General features: G+C 37.6%; 1 protein-coding gene across 2 annotated transcripts in view; it reads right to left on the reverse strand.

Annotated features, from left to right (window-relative positions):
* RECK (reversion inducing cysteine rich protein with kazal motifs) overlaps positions 1-25,348 on the reverse strand; it is a 66,554-nt gene that overhangs the window by 34,378 nt on the left and 6,828 nt on the right. The window contains exons 2-6 of one of the 2 annotated variants that reach the window (XM_036330395.1): positions 19,978-20,036; positions 12,765-12,839; positions 11,805-11,841; positions 7,646-7,731; positions 5,905-5,952 (exon numbers count right to left, since the gene is read on the reverse strand). In XM_036330395.1, coding sequence (XP_036186288.1) covers positions 5,905-5,952; positions 7,646-7,731; positions 11,805-11,841; positions 12,765-12,839; positions 19,978-20,036 — 305 coding nt within the window. Of the gene's footprint in view, positions 1-4,228; positions 4,331-5,904; positions 5,953-7,645; positions 7,734-11,804; positions 11,842-12,764; positions 12,840-19,977; positions 20,037-25,348 lie in introns of those variants that run through there. The other variant, XM_036330396.1, reaches the window with a different exon arrangement.

The raw sequence follows: 25,348 nt of genomic DNA on the forward strand, positions 1-25,348 counted from the left end.
TTTTCTACTTACTATATCACGGCAATTTTCAGAGCTTCCTTATCTTTACATTTAGGTCCCCTGAAGGCTTTGCTGGGACAAAGTACCACAAGATTCTTTTTGCTAAAACCCCCCACAGCTGACTGTCTCTATTCTTAGAACCACTGCAGCACAGATCCAATCACACTGAGGTGTAGGAGGCCTCCAGCTATCCAGATAATCCTGCTGGTGCTGATATTCTGGTAATCCTATCTCTAAATGGGGATATTTTGTTATCCCTTTTCTTTATGCTTCTGGTAGTAAATCTAGAATCAAGGTTAATTTGAGGGAAAATGAAGCAAAATAAAATACACAGAAATCTTTAGAACAAACATTTAATTTTGAATTTCCTGAGGATATACTGTATGTAGACATACATAAATATGCACCAAACACTGGCATCCAGGGGTAGGTCAAAGTGTATGGCAGGCTACCATCTGTGTTACAGGGGGGCAGAGGAGGAATATATGCACATATTTGCTTTTATATGCATAAGATATTTCTGGTAACGTAAGGAACTGAGTGGTTGCAGTACAAGAGGTGAAAGAAAGACTTTTTATTGTATAACATTTTAAATTTTGAACCATGTGAATATTCAAAAAATAAAATTTAACACATACCTGCACCCTTCTCTTATGCATTTAGCAGCACGTTGATAGAATGATGCTGAAAGAACTGAGCCTAAAACTCACAAGGCCAACCATCTTTGTTATTGAGCTTCTTAGAGCCTCTTTTTAACACCCTGAATCTTAATTTTATTTTAGTATTTTTATAGGACCAGAGCTCCAGGACAGAATATTATTTTAGTTTTGTTTAGCAACTGCTGAGTTTACAACTTAAATGCCTAAAGATTTTTAAAAAGTGAGTCCTCACAAAAATATCTTTTACAGACTTTCCTTCACAGTTTCTCATCTTCCTTATAAAGTAACATCAAATAACTGGACTGAACAAAGCTAGGAAAGAAAGGAGAGAAATGAAGATGACATTTCTGAAAATATAAAGAAAGCATAAAGAAGAATCTGTGGACGAAGTAAGTCTGATGACAAATTTGTAGCATTATACTTCAGTGGGTCATGCAGCAAGTGGAAAGGTGTTTATATTTATGGCCATTGTGTTAAGAGAATGGCAGGTAAGGACTGACATAAAGGTACAAAATGGATTTATCAGCCTGAAACTAAAATTTGTGTCATTAACCATTGCCAGGTCCCTGGAAATTTACCAGCCTCAGATAATCTTGATGTTTATTATGACGTTCAAGGAAGAAAATAACTATCATCAGACAATTTTTAAAAATTACACTTGTATCACAACTCATGGAAAACATGGGTTCGTTTTTACTTTAGTTCTAATCAGCCAATGTGCACTAGTATGGCTACACTGATGGTTTATAGCCCGCATTTGTTCTGACTGTTGGTGCCTATGGGGTTCCAGTTATTAAATATTTTAAGTATCATCTCTGGTTCTAGCATCATTTATTCATGAATCCGGTGGCCTGACCAATACTTCTAGGGCTAAGGACCGAGCCTGTGAAAATGCATGGAGAACCTGGAAGTGAGCATTCTCATGACACCACGACAGAGTTCCAAGCCACTGGTTGATTTTGGTGGCCCCAACCAAACAGATGTGATTCTGAAAGAAGTACTCTTAACTACTGAAGGAAGCACTCTTTCTTAAGTGTTGGTCAGAATAAGAGAACTGTAGAGTTGAGAGATCTTTAGTCAAATCTCCTGTCCACTACAGAAATCCCCTTCACAACAGGTGAATCCAGTAAGCCTTTGCTTGAACACTGCCAGTGATAGGAAGTTCTTTTTCTTGGAATATCTCATTTCATTTTGAACATAGGTCTGGTCCTCTCAGATTAGTATCTGGCTCCTTCTCTTCTAGTTCCCTAAAGAAGCAACTTTCAAAGCCCAGCTCTCTCCCTTTTTCTATGCTTTTTCTTTCATTGTTTTCTTTTACTCTTGAAGTTCAAGGTTTACTTCACAGTTATCTTCGGGCATGATTTCTCTTCTCTTCTTTAGTCCCGCATTCCTAACTACCTCTGAGATATAGGTATTAACATTTAAAAAGACCTAACACTCAACATACTTCAATTTCTTTAAACAACTTTCCCAATGTATATGCTATTGTTGTGTATATACTGTTGTGTATTTGCTTTTTTAAAAAACTAAAAAATACATTGTTTTAAACAATGTGTATGTTGTGACTTACTCACTTTGTATTGTCATCATTCTTTTTTTTTCTTTTGCATTTCAATAATTATAGCTATTTTAGAACTTCCTTTAGAGAGGAAGTCTTTCTATAAAGGGTCCAATAATGGCAATTCTCTGCTTTTGTTGTCTGGAAATATCTTAATTATGAAAAAAATTTTTTGCTACACATGGGATTCTAGATTAATAGTTATTTTCTTTCAGAGCAGTTTAGGTATCATTCTGTCTCTGGCCTCCTCTGTTGCTATTGAGAAATCAGCTGATGGTCTCCTTTAAAGGTAATGTCCTTTTTTTCGGACTGCTTTTAAGATCTTTGGCTATGAGGTGTGTCTATAAATATACATTTTTAACATCCTGCTGGGGATTTGTTGGGCTTCTTTAAACATTGAATCTACTCCATATTCTTTCTTCTCTTCTAGTATTCCAATTAGATGACTTTCTCTATCCACCATTTCCCTTAAACTCTTTCAGCCTGTCCCTATATGCAGCTATGCCAAATAATTTCTTCAGTTCTTTTTTCTTTTTTAAATATATTTTATTGATTTTTTACAGAGAGGAAGGGAGAGGGATAAAGAGTTAGAAACATGGATGAGAGAGAAACATCGATCAGCTGCCTCCTGCATACCCCCTTACTGGGGATGTGCCCGCAACCAAGGCACATGCCCTTGAACGGAATCGAACCCAGGACCCTTTAGTCCTCAGGCCAACGCTCTATCCACTGAGCCAAACCGGTTAGGGCAATTTCTTCAGTTCTATCTCCCAATTCACTGATTCACTAATAATTATTTTTTTATTTCCCCGAATATCATTTCCTATATTGAATCCATCAATAAATTCTGTGGATGGATTCTGCCTTCAAGTCTCTCATTTATTCCTGAATACTCGACTCTGTTGCTATCAGCCTAGTTTAGGGCCTCATCTGATTTGGTTCAGTGGTTGATGTTGACCTATGAGCCAGAAGGTCACGGTTCAATTCCTGGTCAAGGTACATGCCTGGGTTGCGGCTTGATCCTTGGCGTGGGGTGTGCAGGAGGCCGATCAATGACTCTCTCATTGATGTTTCTATCTCTCTCTCCCTCTCTGAAATCAGTAAAAAAAAAAAAAAAAAAAAAAAAAAAAAATATATATATATATATATATATATATATATATATATACACACATACATACACACACACAACAAAACAAAAAAACCCTGCCTCTCGGTATTCAATAAATATTTACTAGTATTGATTTGTGTAAGAAACCAGATGTTATAAAATCAGACATAATAATGTCTTACATTTAACTGATTTACCTTAGCTTCATTGAAAACAAAACTCAGAATCTTAAATGTTATTAAAATGTTTTAACTTTATTCAAGTAAGTAAATTCTTAGGAAATCCCCTCAAAAGCGATTCTGCATCAGCTCACCAGGAAAGAGAAACATTAGCTCCTTTGAATATATTATTCACTCTCTGAATCTCTAATCAAACTATAAAAAATCATCCTTCAGGATAAATGCTAACCCCTAATATTGTAAGCCTAAAGGAAAACTTACACAACTAGAAGTTCACCCCAGGGACCACTCTAGTGTTAAGAAAAAGATACTAAAAGCCTAATTTTATAAATTATTCTAATGTTGATAAACAACCAATCCAGTTAAAATAGGTTCCATAATACCAAACTTACCCAATTCACTTTACCCATTATCTTTAAACTAAATTTCAACAATCATGACAGTGATTGTTATTTGGGGTTTATAATGCAGAACCTTCTTTCTGTATTAAAGTGTTCTTGTCTCTCTTTTCATTTCTAAATACATATAAGAAATCAAACTGAGTTTTGAAATATCTTGAATTATTAGGAGGTTCAACTTTTTTATATATACAAATGAACTCTCTTGGCATGTAGCTTTTTGGAAAATAGGTTCTTAATTCTAAACCAAGTAAGAGAAATAAACTACTAAAAGTAAACTACTCTTAGTATTTCTTTCATAGGACAGTGTTTATCTCTCTTACCTTTCCTGTCCCGTCCTTCATCAACACATACTGGCAGACTTCCTAGGGCAATGCGGAAATCCAGACAAGAGAAGGGAGCACACTAAAATAATGGAGGACAGGCTACAGGAGATGGACAATGTCAGACATCATGTGGGAGAAAAGAAGGAATTATAGTTAGCCACTTTGTTCAAGAGAAACTAAAACTAGTTATTTCAAAGGTAGAGAGATAAGAAGGAAAAAAAAAAGATCTTTTACTTCTTTATAGCAAGGCTCTCTTCAATAAGAGAGGAAAGTTACAGTTAATTTGGAAATTTGTCTTCAGAGGAACAGAGGTAAGTTAGCAAATAGTACAAAGAGACAAAAGATAAATAAGATTCTCCAATTTAAAAATATTAACCAAGAGGCAGAATTATAAGCTTTGAGAAAAGAAAAAAAGCAAATCAGAATATAATCTAGAAGCAGTTAAGAAAGTTGTCCTGTCTTTCTTCTCCAAGAGCACACAGACTATTAGAAGCAATAGAACCCTGGCCAGGTGGCTCAGTTGGTTAGAGCATCATCCCATATGCTTTGAGGCTTTGGATTTGACTCCTGCTAAGGGTACATACCTAGGTTGCAGGTTCAAACCCTGGTAGGGGCTTGCACAGGAGGCAACTGACTGATGTTTCTCTTCCCCCTCCCCACCTTTCTCTCTCTAAAATCAATGAACATATCCTTGGGAGAGGATGAAAAAAAAAAGCAATAAGAATTCCAATGTTTATATATAAAAACTAGAGGCCCGATGCATGAAATTCATGCAAGAGTAGGCCTTCCTCCCCCCCCCAGCTGCTGGCACCAGCTTCCCTCTGGCACCTGGGACCCGGGCTTCCCTCCGGACGCTGGCAGGCAATCAGGACATGGGCTTCCCCCGTAGCCCTGCTTCGTCCGGAAGGATGTCTGGTCTAATTAGCATATTATGCTTTTATTATTATAGATGATGAATGAGGTATAGGCATTTAAGTATCCTTAATTACATGGTCTTATACTATGAAAAAACAATAATGCTGTCACATTTAACCATGAAACTCTAGAAACAAAGCAGTCCCAATAAGGAACCTTTTCACATCAGGGACACTTCTGTACATATTTGCATGATATGAAACACCTTACCTACTTCTGCCCTAATAACTCTCCCCTCTCTATATCACAGTGCTTAAAATACCACCATTGGGAGACAAGAGTCCTTCAGATTTAATACAGCCTTTGTAAGTTAGTACTTTCACCTCACCCCACCCCACCCAAATGCAAGATCCTACGAAAAATTGAAGCTATTTACAATAGCAATATGGGTTTGTTTCTTTTCTTTTCTTTTTTTGGGGTCAAGGGATAGGAAAAGGGGAAAAGAGAATATGGATCCCAAGAAAAATTATTTTACAACTTTGGATACAACCAATTGCTTTGTTAAGAAAACATTATAGGTTAAATCCTCTGTATATGTGATTTAGGCATTCATTTAAAATTAATGCTTAATTTCAACAAAAGTCAACTAAAGTCTTAAGATTTCTAAACAAGACAAATGATATTTTTGTCAAGGCTATATTTTCTGAAAAGTAAAAGGCAATTTATGTAAGAATGAATTCATTTTAAAATTTAAGTGATTCTATCAATTTTTATAATATCTGAATAGTCTATCCAAATTTGTTAAATACTATACATACCTCATATTCTTTTCTGCAAACTTTGGAAATATCATTTTTTGAAGATGCCTAAATGAGACAACAAATTTCTCCATTAATTTTATTATACATTGCTATTCAGCACAGAATAAAAAAGAACAGGGAAAACCTTATGCTCAAATATTTTAAAATTCCTTATATACAACAAACACATTTCATGCAATTTCTCTTAAACAAACATCAGCCCCAGAACCTATCGGATATGCTAGAACTCACTCTAACCTTTTATGGCTTTAATCTCACATAATAACATAGTCTTTTTGTTATTTCAGAAACTAGATAACTTTGAAGGAAATGTAAATCAGAAGACTTTTTATTTTTTTAGCTGAATTCCACTCTGCAGCAAATTTTCTTGTGAAGCTCTGCCAGGATATTTATATTTTGCTTCTTCTTTAACCCTTCATATTATAAGTTCTCATACTAACTTTTCCTCAGAAAAGATTCATATATAACAAAAAGGGCAATTAAAGAGGGAAAGGCTATCCCTAGAAATTAACAAGTTATTTTTATGTAATTCTCTTAACAAGTTAACAGAGATATTTTCTCTTCTACAGATGAAGAAACTGATGTTCAGAGAAATATTAAGTTTTTACATAGAAAGTCTGTACTTTCTACATAAAACAAGCCATAACAAATCTGCTGAGGGGTGGTTATTCTTCCACATGATATCAGTCCCTATTTAGAGATGTTTTAGAGCCATGGCCTCTGGTCCCTATCACCTAAGCTCATGTAACTTTGAACAGGCCAGCTGAAGAGGATGGGGACTAGATCCATTATAGTTCCAATCTCCTGCAACTCAGCTTCATCCCAATGGCTGGAGGAGAGCAGCAGATAGCTGGGCTGTATACTGCCCAAAGGATGTTGCAGTGGTATGTATAAAAGTGAAAGTGACACTATGTCTCACATACCCCTGTCCAGAGGACAGTAATTAGAAGAAGAAAATCAAAGAAGCTTTCCAGCTGTGGTTTCAGGTCCACCTAAACTTCCCAGTTAAGTCTACTCCCACCACTTGGAGTATGAGGAATCAGACTAGTTTTCTGACAACACTCTGAGGAGCCACATGAAAATGAACGTAATGAGGAGTAACTCTGGGGCCTAACTTGAACTGGACTAGAGATATATCAAATAAAAAAGAAGTCATAATTCACTGCAGGAGTCATGCTCACCTTAGGAGCCGAGAAGGGATATAAGAACATACTCAGGGAAAACCCAGGATGAAAGACAGAAGGGAAAATGAAAGCAAAATAAGCCAACTGTATCAACTGCTCTTACTTAGGCATAGCCCAAATTCACATGACTATTTGGAGTCATTCAGCACTGACTAAGCATGACCACAGGCAAAGTACAAAAGGCCTCAATTCCTACAATATTCATTATTTTTCTTCAATAATTTTTATTTTTTAATTACAGTTGACATGCAATAGTATATTAGTTTCAAGTATATAACACAGTGATTAGACATTTATATAACTTATGAATATTCTTTCTTTGTGTGGCAGAGAGGTTGAGAAAGAATAAGAGAGGGCTCGGGGTCTTATATGCAGCAGCAATAACTGAAAAAGCAGCGAGTCTAAAAGGAAGTGGTATCTGCAAGAAATAATAAATTTTCAGCTTTATAGGTCACCTCTCCAAAGGTATGAGGTGGCCAAGGTTCAAGGCATATGCACAACTAAAACCCAAACTGCACTTCATGCTTTTCAAGAGCCTGATTGTTCAGTATTACCTGCTTGCAAGCCTGTCGACACTCCAAGGTAATAGCCAGTTCACAGCAGCCTAAGCCAACCCAGCCATCAGATTTCTTAAACACACCTTAAAAACAAAATGTTCAAATGTTTTGGTCATAAACAGTGACAAATACAAACAGCATGTCAAATTGGTTTGTGGATACCACTAAGAATCAAAGTGTTTACAGAAAAACTAGCTCAGACAAAAGGGCCTCAAAATTAATAAGCCTCTCCCCTCAGCCTTATTCCCATGCTATCAGTCTCCTGAGGTACCTCACAGCGTAATTATCAGGTCCTTTGTTTTTTTCTCTCATCTCCCTGCCCACCCTAAACCCTCTAGGTCAGTGGTTCTTAACCTTCCTAATGCTGCGACCCTTTAATACAGTTCTTCATGTTGTGGTGACCCCCAATCTCATTGTTATAAATTGACCATAATTAAAGCATAGTGATTAATCACAAAAACAATATGTAATTATATATGTGTTTTCCGATGATCTTAGGCGACCCCTGTGAAAGGGTCGTTTGACCCCCAAAGGGGTCGCGACCCACAGGTTGAGAACCGCTGCTCTAGGTCATTCTCATTCTTGGGTAGGTAGCATCTTTAGAGGACATACAGGTTCAGGAAAGCAAGGAGAGGCCTTCCTCGCCTTTAGACTGTGAAACAGAGGCAAAGATTCCAATTTAACTTAACAAAGAGGTACTGAATTCAAACATATTAAATACCTACAGTAGTGTGAAGCCCATGACACCATTTAAAATCAGTACTTAGTAAACAGACAGGAACATCTCCTATGAGCCAGGACTAATTTTGATGGGCAAAATAACTCTTCTGGTTCAGTTTATGTACAGCAGCTAATTCTCCAACCAAATCACTGATAACAAGATATATCATAATATCACTTTTATAAAATTATAAAAAATAATTTAGTGTATTTTTAGAGCCGTTTTTGTAATCAAATGGCAATGAATGACTCATAGAATAAAATTAGGAGATATAATAATCATGAAGAGGAAAAAGATTTATGCTTGTAGGGATGCTGCAAACTCCTTATATCTTTTAAAAAATTTTTTATGGCCCTGATGGTGTTGCTCAGCGGTTGAACATCAGCCCATGAACCAGGACAAGAGGTCACAGTTTGATTCCCAGTCAGGGTATATGCTCGGGTTGCGGGTTGATCTGGGGGCGTGCAGGAGGCAGGCAATAGATGATTCTCTCTCATCATTGATGTTTCTCTCTATATATACCTCTCCCTTCCTCTTTCTAAAAATGAATAAAATGATATTTTAAAAAATGGTTTATGTTGCTTCCATGTAATACATGGGTCTTCAAACCTACATATACAATAAATTAGATTATTATTTACATCTGAAAAAAATGTCAGGGATTCAAAAGCTATAAGTAGCATAGTTCTCCAAATCAAAGTAGGACTTAACACAACAAACAGAAGCATTCTGCTAAAAAACAAAACAAACAAAAGCAAAAAAGTGGCCCACAGATAAAGCTCTAAAAATATAGGGTGGGGCAAAAAAAGGTTTATAGTCGTGAGGATGCAAAATACAGTTTATTGTTGTATTATTAATTATTGTAGTATTTTCCATACAAATAACTATAAACCTACTTTTGCCCAACCCTGTATAATATAAACCATCCCAATTGTTACAATTGGCTAAAAATACTGAATATCATAAGCCTCTATATCACTACATGTTTTAAGAGTAAAAAGGGCAACAGACTCTTTTCTAGCCCCATTGCCTAGTTTCCTTTAAATCTTTGCTATTGAGAATCACTCACATTTTAGATATAATTTTGAATGGAATCACTGTAGGTCATAAATTCTGTGAACTTTTATACCATCATGCCATATATTGCTGTTTCCACATACCCAGTGGCCTCTTAGAAAATATTAAATTATTTGACAAGCATTTATATTTGCTGAGCTTCTACTATGTACAAGACACTCTATTAGATATTCTGTGGACTATGAAATAGATAAAATATATGATTTATTCCATTATAGAAATCAGTTTGGTAAAAATAATGTGTATGTATATGTATATGCATATATATCTATAATAATAAAAGGGTAATATGCTAATTAGACCAGGTTGCTGGTTGTCTGGTCCTCCTTCCGGACAAAGCCACAGTGGCGGGGGCTGAGGCAGAGGTGGCTAGGGGCAATCAGGCTGGCAGAGGAGCAGTTAGGGGTGATCAGGCTGGCAGGGGAGGGCAGTTAAGGGCGATCAGGCCAGCAGGGGAGGGCAGTTAGGGGCAATCAGGCTGGCAGGGAAAGGCGGTTAGGAGTAATCAGCAGGTAGGCAGAGGGGTAAGGGGCAATCAGGCAGAGGCAGTTAGAGGCAATCAGGCAGGCAGGCGAGCGGTTAGGAGCCAGCAGTCCTGGATTGTGAGAGGATGTCCAACAGCCCGCAGGGACCAGGCCTAAACCGGCAGTCAGACATTCCCTGAGGGGTCCCGGATTGGAGAGGGTGCAGGCCGGGCTGAGGGAACCCTCCCCCACTTGCACGAATTTCATGCACTGGGCCTCTAGTATATAAATAAAATTCCAGGACATTAGAGGGATAATTAGGAAGACAGGTAAGAATGTGGGCAATGCCAGAAAGACAAATGTTTGAAATGCAAATTTCACACTGTATGACAGCCTTTAAAGTTCAGAGATATGTAAGGTTTATTCCCGTTTTTCAAGGCACCGGCTTTAACTAAGACTGGAAAGTAAGCTTTACCAGTAATCCTAGGAGACCATGAATGCAAGGCTAGGGAGTTTGGCTTTTATTTCAACAGAAATGGATACCCTTGAGGGATTTTTTTTGAAAGGCTGGGGAGGACAGCTGTGATATGTTGAAATACTGGTACCAGTTACAAGTTTATTACAATATTCTATCCCAAGAATGTAATAAGAAAGGCTTGCCCGGCCGATGTGGCTCAATGGTTGAGCTTCGATCTATGAACCAGGAGATCCCTGGTTTAATTCCCAGTCAGGGTATGTGCCCAGTTGTGGACTCGATCCCAGTGTGGAGCCTGCAAGAGGCAAGCCAATCAATGATTCTCTCTCATCATCGATGTTTCTATCTCTCTCTCTCTCCTTCTCCTCATTCTCTCTGAAATGAATAAAAATACATTATATATATAAAAAAGGCTTGAACGAGGAGTAGTGAAGACAGATGCAAGATTTTATAAGCAGAGAGTCAAAGGAGTTAGAAAGAAAAAGCAGCCAAAGATAACTTGATCTCCAATAGTATCATTCACAAGAGAGACAATCATAAAATGAGTTTGGTTTTGGATTTGCACTTCAGATACCACTTAGATGCAGTGATCCAGGTAGAGATGTCTAGAAATCACAAACAATTGACTAGGGCCCTAACCGGTTTGGCTCAGTGGATAGAGCGTCAGCCTGCGGACTCAAGGGTCCCAGGTTCGATTCCGGTCAAGGGCATGTACCTTGGTTGTGGGCACATCCCCAGCAGGGGGTGTGCAGGAGGCAGCTGATTGATGTTTCTCTCTATTGATGTTTCTAACTCTCTATCCCTCTCCCTTCCTCTCTGTAAAAAATCAATAAAATATATTTAAAAACCAAAAAAAACCAAAAAACCAATTGACTAGGATTTGAAAGTTACCTTCCCAGAGCTGATTAGTTAGCAGAGTGAGTGTGGAGAAAGAATGGAAGAGGATTGTACTCAGGAATAACCACAGTCCTGGGGCAGTGGTTGGCAGTGGGAAGTGGGGGGTGTTAAGAGGAAAAAGGTAAGAAAGGGCAAAGTACAGCCACAAGGAGGTAAGTGGTCAATATCATCAAATGTCACAGAGAAATCAGAGAGAGAAGTACTGAGAAAAAGCTGTAAGATTACAAACTCAGATCCTGGTGAAGTGGAGACAAAAATACAGTTAACACATTAAGTGCCCTGTCAGTCACCAGTGACTGACATCATACTTTCCGTCCAGAAGACAAAACAGGGTGGGCACTTAACATGTTAAGTATTGAGTAAATGAGGATAAAGTATACATTTGAAAATTTGATTGCCTATGGAAAAGAGAGGATAGAAACTCAAGGGCATACATTAAGTTATAGGGCTATGACACAGATTTTACCATCACAGTAAGTTTTTAAAAATAAAAGTGCTAAATGTTACACTTCTATTACTTACCTGGCAAAGATGAATTCATACAACTCCAAATTTCAACCTAAAATTGTAATCACCAAAAGGCTTTTATGTAGATAACCAGTTCCTAAATACAACACTTAATTTCTACAGAAATTATGTACAGTTGTTTTGATTACGTTTGTGTCTATAACAGTCAATGTTCTAGTACTATATGAGTATCAACCAGCTATATTTATGGGGGGAAAAAATCAAACAAATGCAAAATATTGCTTGTTCTTTTCCCATCTTCCCATCTAAGAGCACTTAAGATTAGTCTGGTTACTCAAGCTGCTTACTGGAATCACTGTTTCTAAGTACAAAGACAAAAGTATAGAGTGACTAAAGGAAAATGAATCACTCAGAATTGTGTGATCTCCATCTCCCCCCTCACATAACCCAAGCTACTGTATCATATCTAAAGAGACTCACTCAGAGCAAGCTCAGATTTTTTAGCTTGGTTTATGAGCACCTCAAACACTGAGGATGATGACCCAAACATTAGAGACATTTTAAGTTACATGATTCAGACAGGCAAGCAATACATCTACTGTATACCAGAAAATGGGAAGACAGGAATAATGAAAAATCATACATTTTCCCTTATCACAAATACAACTTTTCAAAGTCAAAGTAACTATAAAATTTAGTTAATATAGTTTTCATAAAATTGTCAAAATATAGTAAGTACAACTCCAAATTCCAGATAAACTATTATAATGAAATTTAAAGACTACATTTGTATTTAATATTATTTTTTCCTATGTCAGAGAATAAACAATAAAAATGAAAGATATTTTATCTAGCAATTTATGTGAAGATCTTTTTAAAGTACCTAGATAAATCTAACATTTTACTTTGACCACAAACCTCCTTCACATTGAAAATTTTGCTAAATCTAAAGGGAATTCATTAGATGACTTCATTTAGACAAAACCTTCCATAGTTAAGTTAAACAAGACCTACCATTGTTTCGGGGCAATAATCTGGGGCTCGCTGCAACAGATGTTTTAGTCGGGATTCACTTTTTGAGGAGAATATCTATTTGACAAAAGAAAAAAGTTTTTGTGGCATTTTTTCATAAGAAATAAAAAGAGGTAAAATGTATTATCTTCTGAATTTATCAGTTGTCTAGAATATCTTCCTCTTATAAATGGAAAACCTTTGAAAGGATCTACATTAAAATGACATTTTTAAAAAGGTTGGTTAATTTGGCAAATAATCAAGAAAATGCAAATATAGCAAGTCTAGACCCTATTTCCTAATGACCAAAAATAGAGAAATTCAGGCTACCAAACTGTAGCCTGGGAGAAAAAAAAAGAGAGAGAGAGAAGAAAAGAACCCCAGTAAATTTATCTTAAACTGTTCTACAAAACTGCTTAAGTCAACTGACCACAATAAAAAATACACTACGTTATACCTTGATATTGGTGAAGAATTTGTGAATAGCATTATGGCATAAACTTCTCTGCAAAGTGCCATGAAATAGAAACAAAACTGTTTTTTAATATAGATGCTGAGGAGCTGACAGTTCACTCACAAGGCTACCTGGCTCACTTCCAAACAGAACTTTAGTTAATGAAATTAACTATTTGATGTCTAAGTAAATTATAAATCTTCATGTATATCAGACAGACCTTCATGGTTAGTTAAAGCTATAAAATCCATAAATGCTAAGGACAGTGAAAAAAGATTTATCTACAGTTAGTTTTAGTAGCCTTTTCCTTCCAAACTACCAACAATCTATCTATCATCTATCTATCTATCTATCAATCTATCTATCTATCTATCTATCTATCTATCTATCTATCTAAAAGGCTAATATGCTAAGTGTCCATCCAACCAGTCACTATGACATGCACTGACCACCAGGGGCAGATGCTCAACACAGGAGCTGCTGTGATGTGCACTGGCCATTTACAGAGAAAAGGCACCTCGGACCTGGGGCCCACAAAGCAACACTCGGCTTCCCCCAAGTGGGACACAGGTCCTGCTACCACCCCGAGCGACAGCCCATCAAATTGCAGCTGATGCTGCTGAGATCCCATGGTGCAAAATGGGGCCCACAGCCCAGCCCAGCCTGGAAACAGTGGCTGTGGGCCGGGTAATGATGTCACATAGCAACACCTGGCTTCCTCTCCTAGCAACTAGCCTCCTTGGAGTTTCTTCAGCCCAGGAATACAACTTGCTTTATAGCTAGATGGAAACATTTACACTTTAACCAAGTGTCTGTGAAGTGTTTTCTCATGCCTCATCTCATTTGATCCTCACAGAAGTCCTGGAGTAGGTAGATAGGAGACTCGGTGGAATCCTATTTTCTTTCCATTAGCCAGAAAATGGAGATTTAGAAAGCTTAGAAACTTGACCTGACTGAAAAGAAGAAGTGGTGGACCTTGAAAATGACTTCAGGTTTTCTCACTGAGTCAAACACTGCTGCAGTTAAATCTTTTCCTCTTTGTTCTCCCTGTGTGATCTACAATAATAATCTGCTTCGTGTTGATATTTACTGCTGTGTTGCTGATAATTACCTAAAAGAGAAGTTGGGGTGCTTCATTGGGGTGCTTCATTGGGCTGTAAAAAGTTAAGCTAAATCAGAACGCAGGTCTAATTAAGCAAGTTTATTTTATATCTATAAAAGGCTAAGTTGGTTTGTGCATGAGCGATACAAAGCTTTTGCTGGCGTCATTCGCACAAGTGTGTTTTGATCTGTCACTGTCAATCGTGAATTTGGTTGACGCTTCTATTATAGAGAAAGGGTGAATAATGATATTAAAATATTTCTTCTAATTAATTTCCTTTCAATGTGCATGAATTCATGCACTGGGCCACTAGTAATTAATAAGTGAAGAGAGCTAGAATATTGCCATTTTGCAACCACTAGTGACTTAATGCATTTAGGTGATTATCAATGATGACTGATAATATTATAAAAAAAGACAACCAGATACAATACTATTTATGAGGAAGACTTAAACAAAACCTAACGTGAATCTGGTCAAACCTCTGGATGTGTTTCATAAGGTAGCTGCTAGCCATGTGTGGTTATTTAAATTTAAACTAAAATCATTACAATTAAATAAAATTAAAAATTCAGTTCCTCAGTCTCTTTAATCATATTTCAAGTGTTCACTTGGCACACGTGGCTAGAGGCTACTGAACTGGATCACAGATATAGAATATTTTCATCACTGTATAAATTTCTATTGAACAGTTCTGCTTTAAATCTACCTACTAATTGCTAAGAAATAAAGAGAAAAGAGAAACACGTTAAAACCATGGGGATGTGAACAACATGATTCAGACCGTGGGAAACACTACACTACAGAATAAATTACCAGATCTGTTCATCAAATTGTAAGAAGAAACCCATATATCAAAAGAAAAGATATATATAACCAAAAGATATATAACCAATATATTTCTTAGATTCTGATTCAAATTAAAAATAAACTTACCCTATATAATAAAGATGTAATATGCAAATGGTCATTATGCCAGGAAGCGTAACAACCAACCGTGTAATGACCAGAACACGGATCAGCAGGAGGGTGGGGCAGTGAGCTACAAGTGGGCAGCGGAGTGCTACAGGAGGGGGCAGGGCAGCAAGCTATGAAGGGGAGGCGGAGGGAGATATAGGAGGGCGAGGCAGCAGGCGAAGAGCTACGGGAGGGCAGCAGCAAGCTACTGGCTACAAGCAGGTGGCGGATAGCTACAGGAGGGGGCAGGGCAGCAAGCTATGAGGGGGAGAGGGAGTGTGGGAAGCTATAGGAGGGCAGGGTAGCGAGTGGAGAGCTACTGGAGGGTGGCAGCAAGCTACTGGCGCACGAATTCATGCGCGGAGCTACTAGTAAAACAATAAATTTGAAAAATAACTAGATATTTGAATATTACATTGTAAAAGAAGTGATAATGATGTTTTTATTTTTAGACTACTTTAATGAGTATTTATATAAATTGAAAATTTATAGATCAAATTATATGACAACTGGGATTTGTTTCAATATAAACTTGTCTCAATATAATTGGGGGTGGAGGAGTGGATGGGTGTATAAATGAAACACAACTAGCCTTGACTTAATAATGCTAAAGCTGAATATGGGAGTTTGTTGTGTGTGTGTGTGTGTGTGTGTGTGTGTGTGTGTGTGTATAAAAATTTTTTTTATTGATTTTAGAGAGGAAGGGAGAGGGAGAGAGAGATAGAAACATCAACTATGAGAATCGTTGATCAGCTGCCTCCTGCATGTCCCACACTGGGAATTGAGCCCACAACCCCGGCATGTGCCATGACATGACTTCCTGGTTCATAGGTCGACACTCAACCACTGAGCCACACCAGCTTGGGGAGGGGGGTTATTATATTTTTATTTACGTGTGTGTGTGTGTGTGTGTGTGTGTGTGTATGACAATTCCCATGATAAAAAGATAAAAAAGAAGAAAAGGAAAACAAATGGAAAGGGAAAGACAATGAAAGGCAAGAAGAATAAAAACAGGTAGAAAGAAAGAAGTAAGCATATGACTTTGGTAGTGGAATGGAAAGAAGTACAGAGAAAGCTATGCTTTCACTCATCCTCTTTTGCCTCAACTTTATCTCCTCACAAAACAGAAACAAATAAACAAGCAAACAAAGCAAAGAACCTACAATACTTGAAACAGTTTAGAACAGCAGAAAGAACAATGTACTGAGCGACCTACTTGGCCTCAACCTGGTGGCTAAGAGCATGGACTTGGTAATCAAACACTTGGGTTTGAGTCCCTGGTCCTCTAGTTATTTCCTTTGAGACCTTGGCAAGTAATTTAACTTTGCCATACCTCAGTTTCCTCATCTATAAAATGCAGACAATAATATTATCTCCTTCAAGGACTTAGTGTTAGCATTAAATGAAATAATGCATGTAAAGAACCTGGTACACAGGAAAAAATATTTTAAAAAAAAATGTGTTCCCTGGGTTTCAGTTTTTTTAATATCTAACAAACAAAATTAAGAAGTTAGACAATCATCCTAGCCAGTGTGGCTCAGTTGGCTGATGCGTTGTCCTACCCAATGAAAGGGGGCGAATTTGATTCCTGGTCAGGGCACATACCCAGATTGTGGGTTTGATTCCTGGTTGACAACCGATGGGTGTTTCTCTCTCTCCCTTCCACTCTCTAAAATCAACAAAAAACATATTCTTTGGTGAGGATTAATTAAAAAAAAAAAAGTTAGATAGTCCATCAGGTCACTCTGCCTCCAAAATTATAATTCTATAAAGCAGATTAAATTAACCAAGAAAGATAGTTATTAGGAATATAAATAACTGATATAACTTATTAGAAATGTAAATTACTAATAATAATATTAGGACTATAAATAAGTTAAATAACTAATTTAGCTTACAGAGGCAGCATGTACATTTTTAGATAAGAAAGACTTGAACAGAAGCAGTTACTTTTCTCACTAAACTGATAATCACACTTAAGAAAGATGCATACTTACCCAGTATATCAGAATATGTACTATGATTACACAAATCATCTAAGAGCAAAAAATTTAATAACCAAAACTGTACCCCATTCAAGGCAGAAATAATCAGATCACAGAGCTTACACTCCTGATCTTGAGAGGTTTTTAACTCATACTTATCTCTTCTTTCTGTCATAACTTATTTAGTTTTGTCTTCAAACAAGCAAAGACTCTCTTTTTGAAACAAATCTTAATTTCCTGCACTGACTTACTGACTTGCCCAAATAATATCCTACATTTTCCTTTCATTGCATCCATGTCTTCACCAAACAACTTGTACACATTCATTGACCAACTTCCTTAAGCAATGGTATGATATGAGTACAACAAAGATGAATAAAACAGATTACAATCTCTATATTCAAAGAATTTATAACAGCTGGAAAGATACTGATATCTACACTAATAAAAGAGGAAGATGTAAATTGACCATTCCTTCGCGGTGCCCACCAGCCAATCAGGAGTGAGCATGCAAATTAACCCAACAAAGAATGGCGGGCTTGTGGGCAGCGCGCACCCACTGAGCAGCTGGGGGTGGGGCAGGATGCCTGTGTCCCGCCCCGCCCCAGCCTCTCCAGGCCTCTGGGCAGTGTGGGAAGGTAGAAAGGCGGCTTCAGGCCGGAGCAGAGGCGGAAAGGCGGCTCTGGCCAGAGCAAAGGCAGTGCCGGCAGCCAGGGAAAGGAAGGCCTATTCTTGCACGAATCTTCGGGCAGCAGGCCTCTAGTATATATATAAAAACAATACATTTTTGCAAACTTGAAATATTACATAATAAATTTAAATGTAAAAAAAGGTTTTAAATCTCTGCACTATGACTTTTGAGCCCCACCACCCCAGTCAGTCAATCTAGAAATATTTATTGAGAGTTTTCATGTGAGGCACTAGTCTAAGCAGTGAGTGAAGGATTCAGCATAAACAAAGCAAACAAAATCCCTTCTCTAGAGTATCTCTCCTAATTTTTCTTTTAAAAATTAAGGGCCTTTTCTCAGATCACAAACTCCTTGACATCTGATACCTTCTTTCGTTGACTATTATAAAACACCAGCCCTAACTTATCTAAATTCAAATTCTAAAGTTTTAATTCCAAATTTCCAAATGTCTTCACACAGTGGTTTTCACTGATGACTCAGCAACTCACCTTCCCCTCCCCTCCCCGCCCCCAAAAGAAAATTTTCCCAACCTCCCATAACCGTCAGGGATACTACTATTCATTCCAACTTAAAACCTAAATGTCATCAAGACTCCATACTTTCTTTATTCTCTACTGAAGAAATAATTATTCCTTACTCCGGGTATTTCCTTTCATTTTGAGTGAGCTCTGCTAGTTTTAGCAGCCTGGCTTCTCTCCACATGGCTCACTCACTCACGCCTCCAAGTGACTGTGAAGACTGACTAGCTGAATGACTTACCCGACTGCTGAGTTTGGTAGAAGAAAGTGAACATATGTAACCCAGACCTTACTTCTCTCCTCATCTGGGAATAAATCTAATTCTGCAGTTTAGTGTGTACCTGGAGATAAAAGTTACATTCAACACTTGTGTAACTACTAATAAGAGCAATATCTAGGGTCCAATTTGCCTTATTTCTTTGCCTAATTCCTCAATTAAAGTGAAACTAGGTCAGGGAAGAATGTTCTATATTAGGGTAACTACAGTATTCATTTAATTTACTAAGTGATAGAATTTCCAACATTTCTGAGTTTAAGAAATTAGAATTTGCCTGTTGCAAGTGGCTCATAAAAATCATTCACCCTATTAGAACACCTAGTGGAAAAAAACAAGAAGAAACAAAGCAAAAAGTCAGGAAAGCAATGTTTCCAAAAGTAGCAGAGCTTTTAAAAACTCCCTTATGGTGACAGCATCAAAGGGCCATTTTTGCTTTTAAAAGCTATTTTTCTGGCAATAAATTTGTAGAAAACTTAATCTGCTATAGTGTTTCGACATGAATTCTGAGGCAAGCCAAGTCACTGTCTTGTTTTATAATTAGAAAGTATTTTGCAAAAATCTTTCTAAATTCATAATATTGCTTGAGAGTACTTTTAATCCCAGTTAGATAGCTTTCTTGGTTTTAGGCAGTGACAAAATCCAGGTAATTACTTGAGAACTCCAAAAGGTGATAGAGGCCATTACTTCTCAAGCACTAAGGCTAAAACTACACAACCAAGATGATGAAAGAAAGGGAAGACTTTAAGACTTTAGGTATTGTCTCAGTAAAACTCGCCTGAAAAGGCTCAACAAGAAAAATTAAAACCTACAGAAAAGTTTCAAAAGTTGTACAGTGAACATCCAGTCTTCATGTAGATTGGCCCACTATTTTGTAACATATGGTTTAACTTTCTGCATAAACACATATATTACTATTATTTTGATGAAACATTTTAGAGTTCATTGCAGACACAATATTCATTCCTAAATTCCAGCATGCATCTCTTAAGAACAAGGTGGAAAGGCGGCTCCACCTACCTGGACACAATACAATCACCAAATTCTGGTTCAGAGCAAGCACTGATTCAATATTATTATAGTCTATATTCAAATTTCACCAATTTATCCCAATAATGTTCTTTTTATAGCAATCTTTTAATTCCAGGATCCAATCCAGGATCATGCATTGCATCCAGTTATGTAATTATAAACAATTACATAACTAACACCCTCTAGAATTATTATGTACGCTTACCTGTTCACATACATCATGGCACATTTGGTTATCCTTGGAATGATCACAACACAATGCACCTAGGAAGAAAAAACAAATACCCAAAGTTGCCCACTTTAAATAAACAAGATAATTAAGCTAAATTGAATGGTTACAACAAACAATTTATTCAACAGATTATTATTACTCATTTTAATTCAACAAAACTTTACTGTGTATCTAGTAGAAGCCTAGGACAATGCTCGGTTGGTTCTTGCCCTCAAAAAGCTTGTAGTCTCATAGGAGAGACTGTCATGTAATAATAGCTAATGCACTGTGTACTTTCCATGTGCCAGAATTTTACTAAGTTTGCTTTATGCATTATCTTTTATTTTTTAATATATTTTATTGATTTTTTACAGAGAGGAAGGGAGAGAGATAGAGAGTTAGAAACATCGATGAGAGAGAAACATCGATCAGCTGCCTCCTGCACATCTCCTACTGGGGATATGCCCGCAACCCAGGTACATGCCCTTGACCGGAATCGAACCTGGGACCTTTCAGTCTGCAGGCCGATGTTCTATCCACTGAGCCAAACCGGTTTCGGCTGCTTTATGCATTATCTTATTCAATGCTTACAATTGCCCTATGGACTCTATTCTAGAACTATACTTATAATGTAAAGTTAAATTAAAAAGAAAAAAAGAGTGAATTTTGTTTTGGACATGTTAAATTTAGGGTTCCTACAGGACATCCAGATAGAAATTCCAGTAAAGTCAGAAATCCAGTCTGGATTGCAGGTAAAGCCAAGTCTAAAGATCCAAATTTGGAAACATCAGCATAAAGAAGGTATATGGAAATCAGTGACATTGCCTAAGGAGAGTTTCTAGTGAGAAGTGAACACAGCATCAAATTCTAAAGAACAGCAATATCTGAGACATGGAAGAAACAAAGACAGAGATTGAAATGGAATGGTCAGAAAGGTAGCAAGAAAGTGGCATCACAGAAGAGGGAGTAGCTAGTGTCATACACCAGAACAGTCAGGTTAGTTGAAGACCAAAAAAGAAATGGGTTTACTAATTACGAGGCCACTTAGTGGCCACAATGTACTTTCTGTGAAGCTGGTGGAAGTGAATGATATTAAGAAGTAAACCAGAGATGAGGAAGTATTTGTTTATAGCAAATAAAGTTAGCTCTAGAGAAGTCTAGCAGTAATGGAAGGGAAACAGAGAGTGGTAGTTATAGGAGGATACAAGGATCAAGGGAAGATTTTTCCAATTTTTTAGACTGGCCTTTGTCCATGGTTCTGGGGAAACTCTAAACCCCTGGAATTTCCTGAGTAATAGGGATGCCTCTGTTATGTTTATGAAGTGACCCAAGGTCTCACCTAGATATCATCAGGTACAGAAAGGTCACCCACGTGATAAGAGAGTTGCTTTGATCCTCAGGATATCACCTCGATCTCTCAACCTCCAGCAGGACAGGGGAAACGAAGATTGAGTTCAACCACATGGCCAATAATTCAATTAATCATCTATGTGACGGAATCCTAATAAAATCTCTAGATACCAAAGTTCAGTGAACCTCTCCTGGCTGGTGAAGACCCTGATGTGCCAGGAGGATGATGCACATTGATTCCATGAGGAAAGGACACAGAAGCTCTGCATTTCCTCCCAGACCTGACCATGTATGTTTCTTCTTTTGACTGGTCCTCCTGATTTGTATCCTTTATAATAAAACTGTAATCATAATTATAGTACTTCCCCAAGATCTACAAATCATTGCAGTGAATTATTCATTCTGAGGGTGTCATGGTAAATCTGGATTTATAGCCAGCTGGTCAGAAGTGTGGGTTGGCCTGAGGACCCCCAAAGTGTGGCTGGTGTCTGAAGTAAGGGCAGTCTTGTTAAGGCTCATGCTCTTCAACTTGTATGGTCTGTTCTAACTATGGTGGTCAGTGCAGAATTGAATTGCTGTATACCAGTTGCTGTATACCCAGAATATAGGATGTGGGTTGTATTTGGGACTAAGGATATAATAATGAATAAATGTTATGCTCTCTGACTTCATCCAGGTTACAGTCTGATGGAAGAACAAAGTCTAGACAAGAGGAAAGGATGAAAGGGCACTCATAAATCAAGACAGCCTACATTTTCTCAGTGAAATAGTGATTAGGTCTGAAAACAAAAAGGGTTGAGATGGGGTTGGAGGCTTGGACTGAAATTGTAGAGGTCTGGAACAGCCACTCTGAAGAGCAGAGAAAGAAGGTATCCTATCTAATAAAAGAGTAATATGTAAATTAACCATCACTCTGCAACAAATATGGCGGCGCCCATAGTGGCCAGGGCGGGACACTGGTGGCGTCACCCTGGCCATGCGGAAGGAGGGAAGGGGCCTTGGGTCAGAGGCTAGGGCTAGGGATGCTGGGCTGGCACCCCGGCTGCATGGAGGGAGGAGAGGGGAGGGGCCCCAGCCACGTGGAGGGCAGGGAGGGGAGGGGCCTCGGGCATCATTGCAGGCTGGGCTGAGGGCACCCCGCCCCCCTGTGCATGAATTTCATGCACCAGGCCTCTAGTATAAATATGTTTCTCAAACTTGTGTTCTATTAAACACTGTTTCATGAGTTGTTATTATCTATCCCTCAAGAGAAAAAGTTCCATATACAAATAAATATGGAAATGATAAAGAGAATTCTTCACTGCAGGACTTCATGAATACTTTAAAATGCTAATATTCATTATTAATCTCCTATAAAGGGATCTAAGTAGACTGATTTCTCACAGCACAGAAAACTTTTTTGATGCCACTTATTAACATTTTCAGAGTGTCAGTTTGCCAAATATCAAATTAGAGAAAAGAAAAAATGTTGCTGAACAGCATTATGGGCCCAGAAAAATTCATAAATTGGCTATACAGATAATCAGGAGGGGTGTGTTACTATTCTAGAGCAGTGATTTTCAACCCTCTTCATCTAATGGCACACATAAACTAATTACTAAAATCCTGTGGCACACCAAAAATATATATATTTTGCTGATCTGAAAAAAAAATGGCACAATTTTTTAAAGATTTTAAAAAATTGATTATTAGAGAGAGAGGAAGGAAGAGGGAAAGAGAAACATCAATGTGAGAGGAAAACATCAATCAGCAGCCTCCCACATGTCCCCTACCAAGAATGGAGCCCACAACTCAGACATGTGCTCTGACCAAGGAATCTAACCGGCAACCCTTCTGGCAACCCTTCCGTACACAGGATAATGCCCAACCAACTGAATCACACAGGCCAGGGTGGCAAAATTTTGACTTATTCATAGTAGACAACTATTGTGTTGGCTGTTGTCATTTTTTAATTTGACAATCTAAGGGAAGAGAGGTCAGTGCCCTGACTAAATAGTCAGGTATTGCATTTTTTAAAAAATATATTTTTATTGATTTCAGAGAGGAAGGGAGAGGGAGAGATAGAAACATCAATGATGAGAGGGAATCATTGATTGGCTGCTTCCTACATGCTCCCCTACTGGGGATTGAGCCCATAATCCAGGCATGGGCCCTTGATCAGAATCGAACCCTGACCTCCTGGTTCACGGTCGATGCTCAACCACTGAGCCACACCGGCCAGGCAGGTATTGCATATTTTAAAAATTCTTGTGGCACGCCAGTGTGCCTGCTGTGGCACGCCAAACTGAACATCAATGCTCTAGTCTAACATAAAGGTCACATGAGGGCAGAAAATCCAGCTGATCATGAGCAATGATACATAGCTCAGGATAACATATGGTCCCAATAAGCAGAGGCTTAGCAAAAAGTAAACAATCAGGCAGACAAGAGTCTGATTTGGGCCTAGGGATTTCTGAAAAAGTTTCTTAGAGGAAAGGTCTAAAGAACAGAGACACAAAATGTGTTATAATTAAAACTTCAATAACAATGGAAGGTTTTATTTAAAATATAAATATAAAAAGCCCATTTTTTCCTACTTAAAGGTGAAGGTGAAATTTATAGTGGAGTGACTCCCCCAAGTTAAAATTTTAAAAAAACTTTTTTTTCTTTTAATTAAGAAAAGAAGAAAAGGCCTGACCAGGTGGCTCAGTTGGTTGCAGCGTCGTCCTGTACACCAAAAGGTTTCAGGTTTGATTATCAGTCAGGACAATACCTAGGTTGCTGGTTCAGCCCTGGTCGGGGTGTAGATGGGAGATAACTGATCAACATCCCCCCTCTTCCGCTCTCTCTAAAATCAAAAAAATATTTCCTCAGGTGAGGATTTAAAAAAATGACCTATGCTCTCACTGTCCTGCTGGAACCTATGTTAACATTTTGACATATTTTCTTTTAGTCTTTCCAAATGCCTGATATTTCTGACAAAACGGGGTAAAAGAGGTCAGCCTGAAGTTTTCTGGCAATAACTCCCTTCCCCCTCACAATCAAGCATTCCTCTATAATAGTATATTTCCTCCCTGGAGAAAACTGCCACCCTCCCTTGAACAGTCCAGGGAACCTATGCCCATCACATTTTCCACACTCTATTCTTAACTTTAACCATTATTATGTTGATGCACGTTTCTTCCTCTGGGACAACAAAAAGTTATTAGAATCTTTAATAACGCATATTTTTCAAAACATAAATGTCTACAAATAGGCATCAATTCATGTCTTCATTAAGAATGGGGAGAAGGGTTTCAAATGTAATTAATGTGGCAATTAAAGTTCTTTGTGCTTTTTAGAGCTATTAAATGGATTAATTGGGTCAGTCAACTATTATAGTACAAAAAACTCTCCAAGGCCTAATGTTTTATACAAAAGACAATGAATTTTGGAAATTTGTGTTTATAATTTGATTCTAATCTAATTTCTTAGTCTTTAAGAAAAACTCTTATTCTCACAACATGGAATTGAACAAATAAAGGTAAATCAAAATAAAAATTGATATTGATATAATGAAAATAGTGTTATTCTCATTAAAGACATAAGAATGAATGTCTTATTTTGCATTCTTATTCCAAGAGTCTGTAATTATAAAATTAATAGACAAAAAACTGATACTAAAGGCCATGTATCTTGTGTTTAAGAAGGTATTAGTGTAACCCAGAACTATGCAAGCCAAATTATCCAATAATTAGAAACATCAAAGTTTGGCCGCTGGTTTGGGCCACATGTGTACTAAAGATAGGCAAGTAAGCAGGAAGCACATGCTCCAGCCACAAGGGAAAAATGCAACTTCTAAGACCAACCAGCATTTAAAAAAATAAATACACACCCTAATTTAAACTAAAATATTCATAGAATTATAGGATTTTTGAAGTTAAAAGAGAATTTGCCACAGAAGCCTCTCAAAAGCTATAATTCAATTTGGTTAATGAAAAACCATGCTTGTTTTCTTTTCTAAAGAAAATAAAGATTCTCTCTAATTAATGCCTTC

Source organism: Myotis myotis, unplaced genomic scaffold (genome assembly GCF_014108235.1).
Source record: "Myotis myotis isolate mMyoMyo1 unplaced genomic scaffold, mMyoMyo1.p scaffold_m19_p_12, whole genome shotgun sequence".
Taxonomy (NCBI): domain Eukaryota; kingdom Metazoa; phylum Chordata; class Mammalia; order Chiroptera; family Vespertilionidae; genus Myotis; species Myotis myotis.